At 37.4% G+C, this 17,606-nt stretch overlaps 1 protein-coding gene across 1 annotated transcript in view; it reads right to left on the bottom strand.

Moving 5' to 3' along the window:
* Positions 1-17,606, bottom strand: part of LOC117660628 (inter-alpha-trypsin inhibitor heavy chain H3-like) — a 34,612-nt gene that overhangs the window by 10,919 nt on the left and 6,087 nt on the right. Inside the window, exons 7-14 of the mRNA XM_087887761.1 lie at positions 15,705-15,830; positions 15,483-15,599; positions 13,971-14,139; positions 13,678-13,803; positions 10,569-10,750; positions 7,899-8,084; positions 6,781-6,920; positions 6,103-6,299 (exon numbers count right to left, since the gene is read on the bottom strand). Of these exons, the coding sequence (XP_087743887.1) occupies positions 6,103-6,299; positions 6,781-6,920; positions 7,899-8,084; positions 10,569-10,750; positions 13,678-13,803; positions 13,971-14,139; positions 15,483-15,599; positions 15,705-15,830 (1,243 nt within the window). The remainder of the gene's footprint in view (positions 1-6,102; positions 6,300-6,780; positions 6,921-7,898; positions 8,085-10,568; positions 10,751-13,677; positions 13,804-13,970; positions 14,140-15,482; positions 15,600-15,704; positions 15,831-17,606) is intronic.

Here is a 17,606-nt window from a genome sequence, read left to right as displayed (position 1 = left end):
ACATAAATCAATACAAATTCAATGTAATCATCACCCCTCTTGACAAAGAAACAATTATCAGCAGTGGTAGCGTTGAAGTCCATGGTCTTAAGTACATTTACTAAACAATCATACCACCGTTTACCAGATTGTTTTAGCCCGTATAAACTCTTGTTTAACAACCAAGTCTCATTTTTGTTTGTGTATGGACTATGAGGTGCTCTCACGTATATTTCTTTATCTAATTTTGCGTGTAGGTACGCAGTCTGTATGTCATATTGGAATACATCTAGATTGAGTGCTGAAGCTACCACTAGAGCTGTTTTGACACTCTCTGTTCTTACAGTGGGGGAATACGTGTCAGTATAGTCCTCTGGATATTTCTGTGCATAACCCTGTGCAACCAATCTAGCTTTGTATAGAGTATTTCCTCCCTCTAAATTCTTAATTTTATATATCCATCTGGTACCAATAATTGTCTTATCTTTAGGTGCAGATGCAGGTGTAAATACATTTAGTCCTTGTAAACTTTCCATCTCTTTCTTCATTGCTAATTCCCATTTTTCTTTTTCTTCGTGAGGAAGTTTTAACACTTCCTCGTATGTATTGGGTGTTGTTGGTTCACCATTCATGTGCATTACATAATCCTTGTATTTATTTGGCATTTGATTTCTGGTGTTTCTAATGATTTTCTTGGGTTTACTATCGTTATCATGCAAATATCTTGCTTCCTTTTTCGTTAGTGTGTCTGTCTTTATTTTGAGTTGGCTATTTGTCCAAGTTTTAGTTTTGTTTCTATATTTGTTGATATTTTGTTTTTCTATAGTCCCTTTCTCATGAGATTTTGTATCTTCATGTTTATTTGGGAATATCTCATTAAGATGTAATTTAGACCAGTTAGCTTGTTCATGGAACACAGCTGTTCTGGAGACTATAAATTTGTTGTTACTATCAATGAATCTGTATCCTTTAGTGCCAGTCTCATATCCCATAAATCTGAGTCTCCTGGACACATTTTCTCCCTTTCTTCTTAATTGTTTAGGTATGTGTACGTCTGCTGTGACTCCAAATATATGCATGTGTGCTAATTTTGGTTTTCTATTATACATCACTTCATATGGTGTCTTATTTATAATGCTGGACCATGTTCTATTTTGTGTGTAATTTGAATAATGTAAGGCTTCTGACCAGAATTGTTTGCTTAAGCCAGCATCTTCCAATGTGCATCTAATCATGGTTTGTAATGTGGAATTTTTTCTCTCTGCAATCCCGTTTTGGAACGGAGAAAATGGACTAGATGTGTAATGTAACATTCCTTTGTCTTTTAACCATTGTGAGAATTCTTTAGACATGAATTCGCATCCTCTGTCTGTCATAATTTGTTTTATTTTGATGTTGTGTTGTGTTTCTATGCGTTTGTAAAATTCTTTAAATTTTTGAAATGTTTCATCTTTGTGTTTTAATGTGTAAACAAATCCATAGCGGCTATAATCGTCCACTATTGTCAGGAAGTAACGTTTCCTATAAGTGATTGATGGGGTTAATGGACCAACTAAGTCCATGTGTACTAAATCAAAAATTTTGTTAGTTGATCTGGTAGATTTTTTTGGCCTGGGACTAGTTTTTAGTTTTGTAGATTTACATACTGAGCATTCCAGATAATTTTCACAATTTTTTATTTTGACACCTTCTGCGTGTTCAGTCATTTTTTGCACTACAGGAAAACTGGCATGTCCTAACTTCCTATGCAATATGTGAGCACACTCATCATGAATTGGTTTGCCTATCTTTGGCTTCTTATCGTTGTGTGCATCTGTGTGATCATGAGATATTTTACATTCATCATTGTCACTGTTGCTAACATTCTCATCATCTATCTCAATACAATCTTCCATATTTGAATCAATGTTATGTAACCATTTTTCTTTTGTTATTAGGTAAGGTAGTCCTCCTTTAGTCACCACAGTGCCTACATTTATTTTATTCTTTTCCAAAGTTGCCTTTCCTTTTGAAAAGACAATGTTAATGTCAGAATCTCTGCTTAGTTTTATGGCACTTAATATGTTATGAGGTATTTCAGGTATTAGTAATACCCCCTCTATTTTTCCTAAACCAGGTAAGGTTACATTTCCTCTACCTAATACTTGAACCTTTTCTTGGTTAGCTACCTTAATTACAAATTTATCTTCTGCAAATGAAGACAATATACTTTTGTTATTAGTGGTGTGATTAGTTGCTCCAGAATCAATAAGCCAATTATTGTTCTCACTTTGTTGTGTGTTAGTGTTGTCTTGTTTATTTAATCCATTCAGTGAACCAGACTTTCTATCCTTTGAATTGTCTCTGCCCCCTCTATTCTCTCTGTGATTTGGTGGGCTCCTATATCTATGCCTTTCTATGGAAGGCCGTCTATAATCGTATTTGTTTCTGTATTCTGATCTATATCTTTCTTTTAAGAATTTTGGGCAATCTCTTCTACTGTGTTCCCTGGATCCACAATTATGACATTTCAATGTTCCACTATATTTTTCTTGGAAAGCTACTTTCCTATATGGTTTATGTTCTGTGTGATTGTTAGAACGATTCCTTCTAGAATTATCTTCTGTTATCAATTTGTTAGATAGACTTTCTATGGATAAATACCCTAGATTGATTGTGTCTAAATGTGACATAAAATTGTCCCATGATGGATCAAGTGAGTTGATAATGACACTTTTCATTGTTTGGTCTGAAATCACCTCCCCCCTCAAATGCAGTTCAGCTCTTATTTTGTTCAAAGATATTAAATGTTCACTTATGGAAACCCCTGGTTTTATCCTAGATGAAAAGAAGTCTTTAGATATCCTTGTGGTGGTGGCTACACTGTCACTGTGAAACAAATTAAACATGCATTGAATAATTTCTGAAACAGTCAAATTTGGCTTAATGCTGTGATACATTGCAGGAGACACACTAGATATTATTAAGAAAAAAGCTCTATGGTGTAAACAATCTATTTTTAGTGTCCAAGGTCTTTTTGGGGGACTAGTGATAAAAAACAGTAAGTTTTCCTTCATAAAGACAACCTGGAGCTGTTGATACCATTCTTGTAAATTAATGCCATCAACCCTTAGTTTTGGGAAGTCACTGGGTAAATTTCCGACATTATTGGGTCCATTACTTACAACCTGAGGTAGTCCGTGGTCTCGTAAATGCAGAAAATTGCAAAACGGCGTGGGGATGCTCGCTACGAGTCTGCATGATCTTCTCTCCTGTTCATGTCTTCCCGGATCGTCAGCGTAGTTTCGCGCATGCGCGTTGCTCATTTCTTCTTCGGCGTCGTCGTAGAAGGTTCTCCTCATTGCGGCTTGCTCGCTCTGCTCTTCTTCAGATGAGTCGGTCTCTGGTTCGACTTTGGGGGTTCTGGCGACGGTGGCTGTTCTTCCTCTTCTATTGAGAGCGTAGGTGCTTGCTTCGGTCTGCGGCGTAGGGCGGTATCGGCAGGGCTCTCTGGGTTCCGGCGTCAGCGTTCTAGTAGTCAGGATGGGAGCGGGCAGGTCTTGAGGCATTGGCTTGCTCGTTCGCTTTTTTGGTGTCTTTTTAGTAATTTTCAGTTTTGGCCCAAATGCAGCAAAGAGCGTTTTCATCGCTGATTTTATTTGGTGTTTTGTTGGATCTTCCTCGCTTTCTGGTTCTGATTCTTCTGAGGTGTTTGAATCTTCCTTTTTGTTTTCGTTGTCTGATAATATTTTTCGCGCCAGAAATTTTGAATTGAGCTTGCTGATTGGTTCTGTTTCGTTCATCTTGGAGGCCGGTTGAAACCAAGATGGCCGCCATTCAAATTTTTGCGCGGGATCATCGTTTTTCTTCTTTGTAATGATTTTCTCCGCAGTCATATTACTCACTATTTTTGGATCTTTGGGTTCTTCATTGGTGATGTTTTTCTCTCTCGCTGCTCCGCTGTTCTTCAGCATATCTTGGAGGTTCGCGATGAGGCTTTCATCATTCTTCTGACTTTTTAATAGTTTTAATATCTCTGACCTGAGTTCGTTATTTCCTATTTCGGTTTCCTCCTGGTCATCAATTATTTCTTCGTCTTCAGTGGTGTATTCTTCGGATTCTCTCGAAATTGCATTGGTGGATTCGTTGATTATTTCTTGTTCCGTTTCCATTTCTTTGCTGTAGGCCCTGGTGTTGGGCCTATCTTTCTTAGACATCTTAAAGCTTTTTTATTGAGTCAATTAACCATCCTCTGCTACCAGTTTGTTGCAATATTTTCAGGATCAGACTCAATAAGATCAACAAGAGTTAAAGATTTAACTATATATTCTTTATTTACATTAGGCATTCTATATTCACTGAATATTCACAGATAGAAGCAAGGGAAATGGTGTAGGTAGCTCCTTATATATACAATGGGTGGAGCTATATGTGGGAGTGGTGAATTATGAATACATTAAGAAGTGAAGAATAAGTTAACCCCTGATACCCTGTCTGTACACTATTTACACATTGGAGAATAAGGCATTTACATCTGACATAAACCTATGTATTTAGAAAATTGCTCTGAGCAATTTTATCTTCAACTGTTTCCAAGGTGGAGATCAGGGGTGGGTTCTACTTACCTTTACTATTGGTTCGCAGTGAGGCCAAACGCTCGTTTCACTTGTGCATGTGCACACTCTTCTGTGCAAGCGCAGAAGCTTCTGCGCATGTGCAGAAGCGTTTTGATGACCTCGGGGTCGGAGGCGGAGCCTCCGGCCGGTTTTACTACCGGTTCTATAGAATCGGTGCGAACTGGGGGCAACCCACCACTGGTGGAGATAGAGGGGGGAAGGGAGACAGAGACAGAGAGAGCTGACCAATAGGATGGGAAGATGTGAGATCTGAGGTAAACTTATTTAAAACACCATTGACTTATCATTGCTGTATTTGCTTCTTTTCAATTAGGTCTGGAACTTATCACTCAAACTAAAATTTTATAATAAGCTCATATTCATATAGAACAAAGGCAAAGAATTACAACTCAGTTTACCTTCAGCTGTTTCCAAGGATGATAAAAGACGGAGGGAAGGAGGGAGAGAGAGAGAAAGAGAAACATTAATTTTTTTGCTAAACTTGTTTGATTGCAAAAAATTATAGTTGACCAATCATAATAAGAATAGATTGAAGGATGCACACAATGTCAAATACCTGTCCCCAGGCAGCTATTTTTATTTTTTAAAAATAAACAGCTACTTCCTTTTAAAAGGGCTTGACCCAAAGTCTTCTCTAATTACATAGTTTATACATAAAATCACTCCCTTTCCCTTCCTCCATTGATTCATGTCATGCAGTTATTTAGCGAAGCAGCAGCATAAATATTTTATTTCCTTTAATTCTTCCAGAGATAAATTTCATCTGATAGGAATGATACATTTCAGTTTGCAATCCTTTCATTTCAAGGTGGGCTTCATGCTACAACAGGACAAAAATTATGAGGCTTTTCAGAAGGAAGGGACCAAATTAAAGAACAACTGTGGTTAGCTGAGCAGATAAGCTTAGTTGAACCCATTGTGGTTTTAGAGTGGGGTGTTCAACCTTGGTCACTTTCAGACCTGTGGACTTCAACTCCCAGAATTCCCCAGCCATCATTGAAGTCCACAGATCTTAAAGTTGCCATGGCTGGAACGACTTGTTTTAATGCATGTTTCTTAATATTAGCAGCAGGTTGGGGAATTCTGGCTTTTGAAGCCCACATATCTTAAAGATGCTAAGTTTGAGAAACATTGCTGTAGCAAGAGATTGCTAAAAATCGCATTTCTACTTGTGTTTTGAAAATATTTAATTTAAAATGTGAAAAATAAGAACAAAAGATGACAAAAGCCATATTCTGAGATTGTTCTTCTCAAGTTTTTCTCCATTGGGGAATACATGTAATGTCAAAATGCATGTAGAAAAGAGGTGGAGCTTGTGTTGCCATGCCATGATGCTGCTGACATCAACCTCCTCCCCCTTGGTCTGTTTGAAGATGCTGCTGAAAAACACATACCACAAAATTCATGCTTTCCTATCCCAATCTAAGTGGAAAGCATACTACCTGTTGCTCTAGGATATTCTCGACTAGTTCAACTGTGAATATTTTGAATATTGCCCCCAAACCACTAAAAGCCAGATAGACTAATGTCCTTATGACAATATCTGTACCTTCTATCAGTTTGTCAGCAATTGCTTCCTTTTCTTCATTGTCTTCTGGCTTTGTAACAACCATAGATGTTAATGGAGTCACAAACTTGTATTTCAGAGACAACTCCAGAGCTTTAGCAGTAATATTTTCCTTTTCATCTCCCTGCGCTACAGAACTAAAAGGAAAGGCATTAGAGAAGCATTTAGAAACTGTTTTAACCATGATAATATTAATTATTCAGTATTTTTCCACCCTACATAATGCAAAAAAACATTGTAAATTGTTCTAAATAATAAAATAAATAGAATATTAGCCTCTTGAATACTTTGGAAACAAAAGATTTGTCTCCTGAAAGAAGAAAGAGATAACCAGGACTTTAAACTAAACTTATCAAACTCTATTGTGAAGTTAGAAGACCTGCAATAATTATCTTGCATTATCTAAAGCAATTTAACTTGGGCCAAAAGATCAAATCAACTACAGGCCTAAAATGATGAATAGTTACTAGTCCATTCCAGGCATTATTGCATGAAACTAATGAAACTAATTTTCCCTAAAGTATAATCTTTCTCAAGAAAGTGATTTAAAGTGATTGATTTACCAATCCTCATGGACATCTCTGGAGTAATCACAAAGTTGAAAAAGTCCTACATTACCGTGCTTCTAGAAGTTGTTGAATGGTGAGATAAGCCCAGAATCTCTCAATATATTCTCCAAATATGTATTGTTGCTCTTCGAAAGCTTTGGTTGTTTCCTCAACATCAGCTTGTTCAGAATAAGTCACCTCATTTAGTGCCTAGACGAAGTAAAAGGATTGGATTTATAACTGCACTATAATTTTTCAGCAGTACACTTTTATACAGATGTTAATTTCTATATTTATGTACATTGAGCAACAGATGGCTGAACTCGCATATATCAAAATATTTCAGGCAGTCTTTAAAGGTCTCAATGAACCCCATGGGTTTCTAACACATTACAATTATTAACTGAGAAGATACCTGTATTGTCCTGCAAGTAACTTATATTTTGGTTTTAATATTTTTACTCTACATAAATGTGGTTTTATCTCTTGGTTTGAGTTTGGTACAAGCTGGGTTGCTATGGAATCACTATAAAACTATTTTTAATAATAAAGAAATAAGTACCTCTTTTCCCCTTTCTGCCAAATCTCAAATTAAATCTTACACCAGCCTATGATGAAGTGTGCTGCAACTCAGAAAAATTTGTGTCTCTGAATAACATTGGTTAGACAGAAAAGGTGCCATTAGTCCCCTTCCAATATCTTGTGTTGCGTGGATAATGCTTTCTTTGTCACCCAGGCTCAACATGACCACATAGCTTTCAGCCATGTAAACTGGTGATAATATTGATGTCTCACTGCCTGAAAATGCTTTGTGTCAGTCTTATGACAAGTGAAGCTGATATTTAAATGTGGAAGGATGGATTGGATATGGCTTGGCAGTTTAAATTCAGTTTGGCTAATTACTAAGTGAAATAATTAGCCAATATACCAGTAATCTGGGTGCTGTCCTGTCTCTAAAGCAATATAAATAGAGACCATCTCCAAAATAAAGATTTTCAAGATTACTGTAGTTCTGAATTCTGGAACATTGACAGAGACAGGTAAACAACCTAATGATTTCCCCTGGAGTATCTACTTTCTCAGCAGTGTTCAGAAAATTATTGTTCTGGAACTGTGAATATTTTGTGTTATAGAAACTGGAATCTCGTAACAACATCTTGAGGAATGTTGGACTTCAAAATAACTTACCCCTTGAGCTTTTACTTCTGCTGTGATACTGTTCAGGTCATTGTCTGTAATTCGTCCAGCCACAACTATTTCAGAGCCATCATAATAATGTTTAAAACTATTTTGAGTCAAATCTGAGATGGCATTTTCCTTATAGTCTAACTCCACTTCAGTGAGCAAAGGATTGGCTACTTCATCATAAAAACCCTGGGAACAAAATAGATATTGGGGTTATTAAAAACTGTAACACTAAAAGGGTATTTATTCTCAAAATCAAAATATTGCAAATGAGAGGTTGCTTTTTTAGGCACGGTACTTTTCTGTAATCTGAATCTAGACCATCCTGGAAAAGTACTCTGGAAGATAGAACTCTCATTGAAAGCCTTGATTCTTTAAAAATCTTGTCCTTTTTTGATATCTACAATTTTGTATAGATATGGATTTGTATGGAAAAAGGGGACTCCATGAAATGGAGAATTAACCATGTGACTTTAGATGTAGCAATAACATTAAACAGGTGCATTACAAAAATTCGGACTATTTTACTGTTCGTGTTAATAAAACAGTTTGCAGATGAGTTATAATTCTTTTTAATCACAGAAAAAGGTGTAATTCTTTTCATTCACAATTTTTACTAACACAAAGCCATCCTGGACATCTTTTCCTATTTTGCAAAACCATTGATTGCTAGACAATCCCTTTTTTAAAAAATAAAAAGGGCTACTTTCATTCATCATACAGTATATATTCCCTGATGTAGGCTCTCATGAGGTAAATTTTCCTGATGTGAGCAGCTTTTTCAAAGGAAGAAATTAACATTTTTAATAGGACTCAGTTTAAACAAACTACATTTTCTAGCTTTTTTAACCAGCCTCTCGCTTTTTATTAATTTTTGCCAGGGAAATATGAAGTATGATATGGAATGAAAAAGCAATAGCACTTAGACTTATATACTTCTTCACAATTCTTTGCAGCCCTCTCTAAGCAGTTTGCAGAATCAGCCTATTGCCCCCAACAATCTGGGTCCTTATTTTACCAACCTCAGAAGGATGGAAGGCTGAGTCAACCTTGAGCCTATGGGAATCAAACTGCCAAACTGCTGGCAGTTGGCAGTCAGCAGAAGTAGCCTGCAGTACTACATTCTAACCACTGCGCCACCACAGCTAATTGTAGTTGCTTGAGAAGGGATAAAGTTTCATCCCACTGGGCTGTGCTGAGTCTTTTGCAACAGGCCAGAAACAAGGGGAAATGGTGGCTGGGGTCAGGATCTAGCCAAAAACTACAGAAAAAGATGCAGCTGGTTAGTCCCTGTGATGCCTTACCTGTTAGGTAGAGTGAGAGGGCTACTTTAGAAAATTAACTGATGGAATGATGAAACTTATTACTTACAATGGATTCCTATATTTTCTTACTCTCTGTTTCATGGTATGTAAACATATTCTGAGTTGATCACCACTATGTGGGAGGGACATATATGCTAATCTCTCTTGGTTACTTTTGGATGCTATACACCTCTCCTTGAGGATGGGATGAGATATTATTTCCTTCATGGCCTCTTGTAACTGAAAAGTGATCTTTCTCTGATAAAAAAATAAATTTATCAGATAGAATGAAAAATCTAGCAGTTATGTTTATCTTGTCTAACCAAGACCTCTTGGGAAGTGAAGCAAGGGAGGCAGGAATAATATATAATATTATAATATATATTGTAGGCATCAGGTTGGAGAAAGCTGAATTATGTTCACTTAATTTTGTCTTTCAATGTGTTCTGGGCTAAGGATTCAGCCAAAGGCACACCTCTGAACAATGTGGAGCAGAATGCTAGCTTGTATCAGTGAGAGGATATGATACAAATTTCTAACTTTTGGTAGCCATGATGCACAAACTGCTTCTTTTGTTGTAGAATGAATATTGTTTTCTTTTTATGACCCAGTAGTCCTTTAATTCAGAGTAGAGTCAGGAAGACTGGGTAGAGCTGAGCATTTACTGGCTGGATGCCCTTCCTGATGCCTAAGTGGAGTTTGAGGCAGATATTTTTCTTTGGGCGAGAAACATCTGCCACTACCTAGGATTGAACTCTCAACCTTCCAAGTGGGAGGTGAGTGTCTTCAACTTTAGACCACCATGCTTTATTTATTTATTTATTTATTTATTTATTTATTTATTTATTTATTTATTTATTTATTTATTTATTTATTTATTTATTTATTGGGTTTGTATGCTGCCCTTCTCCTGAAGGACTCAGGGCAACTCACAACACTAAGAACAGAAAATACAAAAGTTAAAAGACAAATTAAAGCAGAATATCCAAAAAATAAGGTTAAACGTTGGAATACAAGTTCAAATTTAAGATTTAGGAATTTAAAAAGCTACAAAATCAGTTTAGAGTCAACCCAGGCCCGCCCGTTGGAAGAGCCAGGTCTTCAAGGCCCGGCGGAAGGTTCGGAGGTCGGGGATTCTTTATGACCAAGAAGCTACTACCAAACTTAATCTGGGGTATAATTCCTACAGTTTTTAGTTGGTAAACATAGGAAATTGGGATAAATGGGAAGAGAGGAGAACACATGTGTTTTTTCCTCATGTCTGAATCCAATCAAGGGTATTCTTGTCATCATATTAGGTCCTTTCTCTGACACAGAAATATTTCATCATAAACATAAATATCAACCTTTCATATGCTTATTCTTCTACCTGTAGTTGTAAAGCTGCATCTGAGTCTTCAAAGATGCGGCGAGCCACACCATTGTTTTCTGTTGCTATTCTCTCTAAAAACGCATAGTCAACATCATAACCAAACCCAAGATTGTATATGGGATATCTTCCTTTAGTTGCATTCTTAGCATTTTCTTGAATCTGCCCGAGATTTGTTACACCTGCATGGAAAGGATCATAAAACATGGTTAAATAGTATAATTATCTGAAACATCTTTGTGGGGAAAACCTTTTGGGGCAGAGCAATCCTGTAACTTTAATACAAGGCTCTACAACTTCCTAACTTTCAGCTCTGAACTCTCCTCCTAATATGTTGGAAGAGAGTGAGTAATGTTGTAATCTGATTCCTTTTTCCTTCCTCACTGCCTTTTCCATGGGAAAAGTTGTTGTTTTTTATTAGATGTATTGTATTATAGCCCCCCCTCCATTTCAAAATACTCTGAAACTGGTGATAGACAATCAATCAACAGCAGCTTCAGAAGTTTAGCAGTCATTTAGGAGCATTTCTGGGAGCTTCTCCCAGGACTCCTGTAATGCCTCTCACAATGAATATTAATTTTCAGTCTTCTGAGGTAGGAAGGGAACTGCCAAGTAGCACACAGATATGTTCTTCATAGATACTGGAAGTAGAACTAGATCTATTTCTGCTGAAAGAAACTTCTTGGAAGTTCATGATTCTAACTGGCCAGTAAGTGCCTCCCACATCTCACAAAGCTGAGAAAAAGGTTTGGATACTCTGGTGAGATGCAAGAACATAAATCATCTTCTTTCCAATCTTCTGTAACAGCACAAAGGTTTAAAGATGACACATGATCACCAGAGTTTGTGGTATATAGTATGGAGAAGACTATATGGAAACAAGGAGACTGAATAGCAATCTTTATTCCCATATTCATTGGTCATTCAGTTAGTTACCTACACTGGCCTCCCCATCAGCTAACAGAATAACTAAAGAGGCACTTCTTTCAGATACAAATTTTGATTCATTTTTTCATTCATTCATTCATTTCAATCCAAAATACTCTGAAACTGTTGACAGAGAATTAATTTACAGCAATTTCAAGAAATTAGCGGTCATTCTGGGAGCTTTTTCCAAGATTTTCTGCAATGTCTCTCACAAGGAATCAATAATTTTCAGTCTTTTAAGGTAGGGTGGGAATAGACAAGTTCTTCATACATGCTGGAAGTGGAACAACTAGATCTATTTCTGCTGAAAGAAATCTCTTGGAAGACCCCTGATTCTAGCTGGCTAGTAAGTGTGTCCCACATTGGGAAGATGTTAAGGAAAACAATTTGGCCTTCCTGTACTGTGCAGTACACATTAAGGAAGACAGAAGTCGTAACATTGAAGTTTACAGAAAACCCACACACAGAGATCAGTATTTACATTTTGATTTTCACTACCCACTGGAGTACAAAATAGGAGTGATCTGAACCCTACACCACTGGGTTGAACAAATATGGAAAAAAAGAACTAAAACACATCAAGAAAGCCCTCAGATCTTGTGGCCAACCCAACTGGGTCTTCATCAAATCCAAAAAAAAGACCCACCAGGAGCTACTCCATAACACACAAAGAAGAGAACAACAACAACAACAACAACAACAAAAACAATGTTGTCATTCCATACATTGTAGGAATATTTAAAAAGCTCTCAGGGTCGCTTTTCTCCATGCCCGAAAAAGATCAAAAGGCGCAGAGCAACCTTTAATGAAAAAGTTACCTAGACAAGATAAAAGAAAACAAACCAATGAGGGAAGGAGCCCACCAAAGCTGCCGGCTTTGCAAACAAGGTGCAAAGTGGCTCTCAAAGAGAACGAAGCTGCATGGCGCACCCAGAGCTGCCGCTTCTTCACAACAGCCTAGGACAGAAGAGTTCGCTCAGGAATGACGCCGGCAAGGAAGGTGGCTGGGTCGGAAGGAGCTCAAGCTCTCTGGGATGGGTAAACAAGTGTGGGGAGGCAAAGGGGAACGGACTCACCCCCCCAGATGTTGCACCCCCTCTCAGCCTTTGCCCGCACCTCCGTGCCACCAGCATCTCCCGAAGCTGCTGCTTTTGGAGCCATGGGGCAGCCTGGTAGCAGCCATGAGCCGTGCTTTCCTATAAGCACTGTGGGCAGCACAGGGAAACAGGTGCTTCTCTCTGTGAGACTTCGAGGAAAGTGCAGCTTATGGCTGCTAAAGCACCTCAATCAGCTACAGCCCAGATGAGCTGAGGAACTGCAGGGAGCCTCCCTTGTGTTGCATTCCCCTCCCAGCCTTCGCCCGCGCCTCTGTGCCTCCAGTGTCTCCTGAAGCCACTGCCGTTGCAGCCGCGACAGGGATGGGGGCGGCCCAGTAAGCTGGGTGCCCAAAAACAGTGCAAAGGCATTGGGGATAAGCTGGGAGAGGGTGCAACATATGGGAGGCTCCCCACAGTTCCTTGGCTCATTTGGGCTGCAGCTGAGTCCGCTGCCCTGAGCTGGCGGAGTGGGTTGCTTCGGCTGCAACCACGAGGAAGGCCCATCAGAGGCAAGAAGGGGCACTTTTCGCCCAGAAAGGGCAATTGAGGGAAAGCTGAGATGACCACCGCCATCCCATGCATCCCGACCTGGATATGGAACTGGAGTGTCAAAAAAAAAGTTTCAAAAAGTCCCAAAAATTTTAGCCACCCTTTGAGTGGGCATAGTTTGGGGGGGTCATGTGACTGAGTGCATGAGTGATGTCACGTTGGCCACACCCAATCAGTCATACCCCCCCACCTAGCCACACTCACCAAACCGGTAGTTAAAAAATTTTAAAACCCACCATTGAAAACAATCCAGCTGCCTTTTGAAAAAGCACTTTTGGGACAACCCTGACCTGGATGACTGGGAATCTCCATAGATGCTCCCATATCTCACAAGGCTGAAAAACATGTTTAGATACTTTTGTGAGATGCAAGACCAAAAACTGCCTTCCTTCCCAGTCCTCTGTAACAGCTCAAAGGTATAAAGATGACACATGATCACCAGGGGTTGTGGTATATAGAATGGAGAAGACTATGGGAAAACAAGGAGACCGAATAGCAGTCTTATCCCCATATTCAACAGTCATTCAGCTACTTACCAGCAGTAGGATCCCCATCAGTTAACATGATAACTAAAGAGGCACTTCTTTCAGGTACAGATTTTGTTTCATGAGCTTTATTCAGCATGTCAATGCCAGTCAGTAAACCACCATTAAGATCTGTTGCTACAATATAAAAGCAGGAGTTCATTTTTTTTTCAGCATACTAAAACAGAGATTCAAATCTTTTCATTGTAATGTTTAATTTCATCTTATTTCTTCATATAGCCATTTTATTTTATTCTAATATATCAGTTTAATTTTACTCAAACTTTTTTTCCCCATTTACTTACCTCCTGAATCTTGTATGTGGCTAATAAATTCCTTTGATTGATTCACATTCTCTGGAGTAGCTTGAATTAAGTCATCTTTCCATGTTGAAACTGAACTTCCAAACAGGATGATATTGAAGTGATCTTCTTCTTTTAAGTCTTCCACTATTTTTGTCAAGGCTTCCCTTGCCTGGAATTATTTTAAAAAAATATCTAATAAAATGGAACAAACGCTTTTGTATTTGAAGGATCTCTCAACTCTTAACAAAGGACTTCTGCTCCATAAGGCAATCTGACTATTCCAGAGGTTATTTCACCCTGCTTTCCTTTCAAGTAAGTGGGCTCTTTATATCACCACATTAAATTGCTGTGATCTTTTCTCCCCAGTTACTATTCATTAGTCAGTTTTCTACTTAGTTAGTTAGATTAGTTAGATCATGTAGATCCCTACTTGCAGTAGCCAATATTTTGTTTGGTTGGAGTTTGACTCCTTAAATATTTGGATGGTAAGGAAAAATGTTATATGATAGAAGCTATCAGATTCTTGTCCTGATGTTATGCTCATGTCTTGCTATTGTCACCCACGTTATATGCTGCTGATAGATCTTTTTATATTTGTTTGCTCAAGGTCTCCAATTGTTTAACCCAAGGCTACATCCTTTAAAGACAAATATTTATGAGGTGGGGGGGGATCAATCTTCTTTTTGCAAAAGGTAGATCTCCACACTAAAGCAATACTTCCTTGTCTTAACCATGTTAAAAAAATAAATAATTTTATGCAGCAATCAGGCTCCACACTACCATCCTGAATCATCAATATTAAATTTAATATGTAATTCACATAAACAAAAATTGACTAAATCTTTTCTGATTTATATGAAATTTTGCCTTTCTCCAATGAAATTGTAGGATTGGAGTTAATATGAAATCTTATTAGAGAGATATCTGTTTTTTAAATAAATGATAATTTCGTAACATTTTAGTCTTTTAAAAATTATTATTTTAGATTTTATCTATTTATCTATTTTATCTAAATTATTTTCAATAATTTGCTGACTCCTTATATAGTTCATGAACAGATTTGTTCATGGCTCACGTGCAGACTGATCATTTCAAAGTTAAACTTCTTCCTCAAAGAAGATCCTTCCATATTCAGCTTCACCTTTTTCAGTCCTCACCCTAGTTGGCAATGTAATGGTCAAACTTGCCAATGTCCCACATCTCATTACAATGCTCAAGTGTATTATTTACTGAGGATCCACCTGAAAAGATATTCTATATGACTTAGGAGCTAAGTAAATATATGACCAACATATCCAAAAGAAAATTTAGCTGAAAGTTTTAGGATGAAGCGGTAGGTTTCAATTACATTATTAAATACTTTCAAAATTACAGTAATACATATTTTACTACATGAGTAAATCTTGCAAGGCGGAAATAATTTGGAATAAAAGATTGTAGGATCTGATTTCATCTGCTGTACAATTTATCATCCTTCTAGTGATATTACAAGAATTTGTGTTGTTCACTTACTTGCCGAATTTTCTGTCCATACATGGAACCACTGACATCGATTACAAAGGCAACATTCTTAGGTAAACGTTCAAGGATTTTTGGTGCAAAAAAGTGTACAAAGTATCCATTTACTACCTAAAAAATATTGATAAAGATAATATTTATTTGTAGTAGGGATTTTTTGTTTGGATTTGTTTTTGTGCTGGTATATTAATTCAAGTGTCAAACAACTAGAGTTACCTGTAAATTATTAGGAGAATCTCTGTTCACATCATACTTGATGACAAAATCTCCTTGTAGCAGCGTAGTTGTACAATTGTCACAGGTTCGTTGTTGTTCAATAGTAGGACTGAATGATACATGGCCCTTAAGAAAGGAGAATTCTTCATCTTAGACTTCTTAGTATACAGTATTTTCTGCAGTTTATATTCAAAGATTACTTCCAAACATGCTTTATCAATCTTTATCAATGTAGAATTTCTGAGGAAGCCTTGGGAGTTATTTAAAGAAATATTTAGAATGGGGTCAACAACTCCTGATAACCATGAGTTGCTATTGAAATTCAGTTGTGGTATATTTTGAATTATTTAATGTTGGAAGATCCAAAATTGCCTGCATCAGCTGCAGGTGTAGGAACAATAAATGCAAAAAAAAAAAAAAAAAGGCTAGCAATGGAACATTGCATTTTTACCTCCTTTTCTTGTTTTAAAAAAACCTTACTCTGCATATCTTATTCTGCATTGCATCTTCCTAGCTACACTTACATGGTCAGGATTATTTCATTCATTCATTTGTCGTATTTACATGATGATATTTATTACTTTTATTTCCTGCTTCTTCGTTGAATTTATTTATTACTTTTTCCATAATGCTGGATGCTGGATACCAGTTCTATGCTTTTAGGCATTGTTTAAGTTCTGCAATAAAGAGTCTGTTGGGTTTTCTTTGATACTAACTTCCAGATTTCTTTCTGGAAAACCAAGTCAAATGGAGGAGGGCTTTGACTGTCTGATTATTACCCACCATTTGGAAGCCACTAACCTCATCATTGCATATGATTCTGCACTGAGCATATACTGCTTATCCACTCCCCTCCCTCCCCAAGAGGGTTGTATTGGCCAGGAGCAGAGAGTAATTTATGTTTAGGAAGAAAAAGGGTTTGTCAGTCTGCAAAGCAAGCAGAAAGGCCACGAGCAATCCAGCAAAGTGGTCTGACTCGATTAAACTGCTAAATGATGGAAACTATAGAAAAGTCTTCTTTCTGATAAAAATACTACTGTGGTGCTTCACATTCTGGAAGAACCAAGAGCAACAGAAATGGGAAAGAAGCAAGAAAACAGTCATGGGTCACCCAAAGATGCTTTTTCAAAAGGCAACTGGACTTTGTTTCTCCTTTGAGATGTTTTTTCCTTGAAAACGTTTCGCTTCTTGGATGAGAAGCGAAACATCTTCAAAAAAAACCCAAAGTCCAGTTGCCTTTTGAAAAGCATCTTTGGGACAATCATGACCTGATGACTGAGAATCTCTATAGACATCTAGTCATGGGTCACCTTTCTATTAAAGCAAGTGCTCTTTTACTAGATTATACTGGGAAAAGAAATGTAGTGTAAACTTCAGAAGCTATTCAGTACTGCAGCATGACTTCTCTCGTGTCTATGATGCTACATTAAACAATGTAACTACATTACATTTAAGTCATTAAGCTAATGGCTTAAACTTCCAAATGCATTATCTGTTCATAGGAATTCTTTTCAGGAACTTGGAAAGCTAAAATGTAGGGTAAAATTCTCATTACCTAATGATTATCACTTTTGAAAAGTTTTCATTTACTTTCTTAAAGAACAAAAGAGTCCTAGAAAAATAAACAGAATATTTTTTGCAAGAGTGGATAATGTATCTGGAAGAAAGCCTAAGACACTGCACACTTAATAGTGGGATTAAAAACACAGGAAAGGAATTTGAGAAGTAGCCAAAAGGACAAAGGATAAAACATGAAAAAATAGTTCCCAACATCCCACAACAATAAATGTGGCAGAGACGAAAACCAGAATCTAATGCAAATGACCAGAAGCATGATTCTCCATAATGGACTAACAAAGTAATATTGGGAAGAAATAATAATGTTTGCAACTTCCAGTACAA

This window comes from Pantherophis guttatus, chromosome 2 (genome assembly GCF_059756535.1).
Source record: "Pantherophis guttatus breed Tessera chromosome 2, ASM5975653v1, whole genome shotgun sequence".
NCBI classification, from domain to species: Eukaryota; Metazoa; Chordata; class Lepidosauria; order Squamata; family Colubridae; genus Pantherophis; species Pantherophis guttatus.
This window is presented reverse-complemented; position numbering and strand designations above follow the sequence as displayed.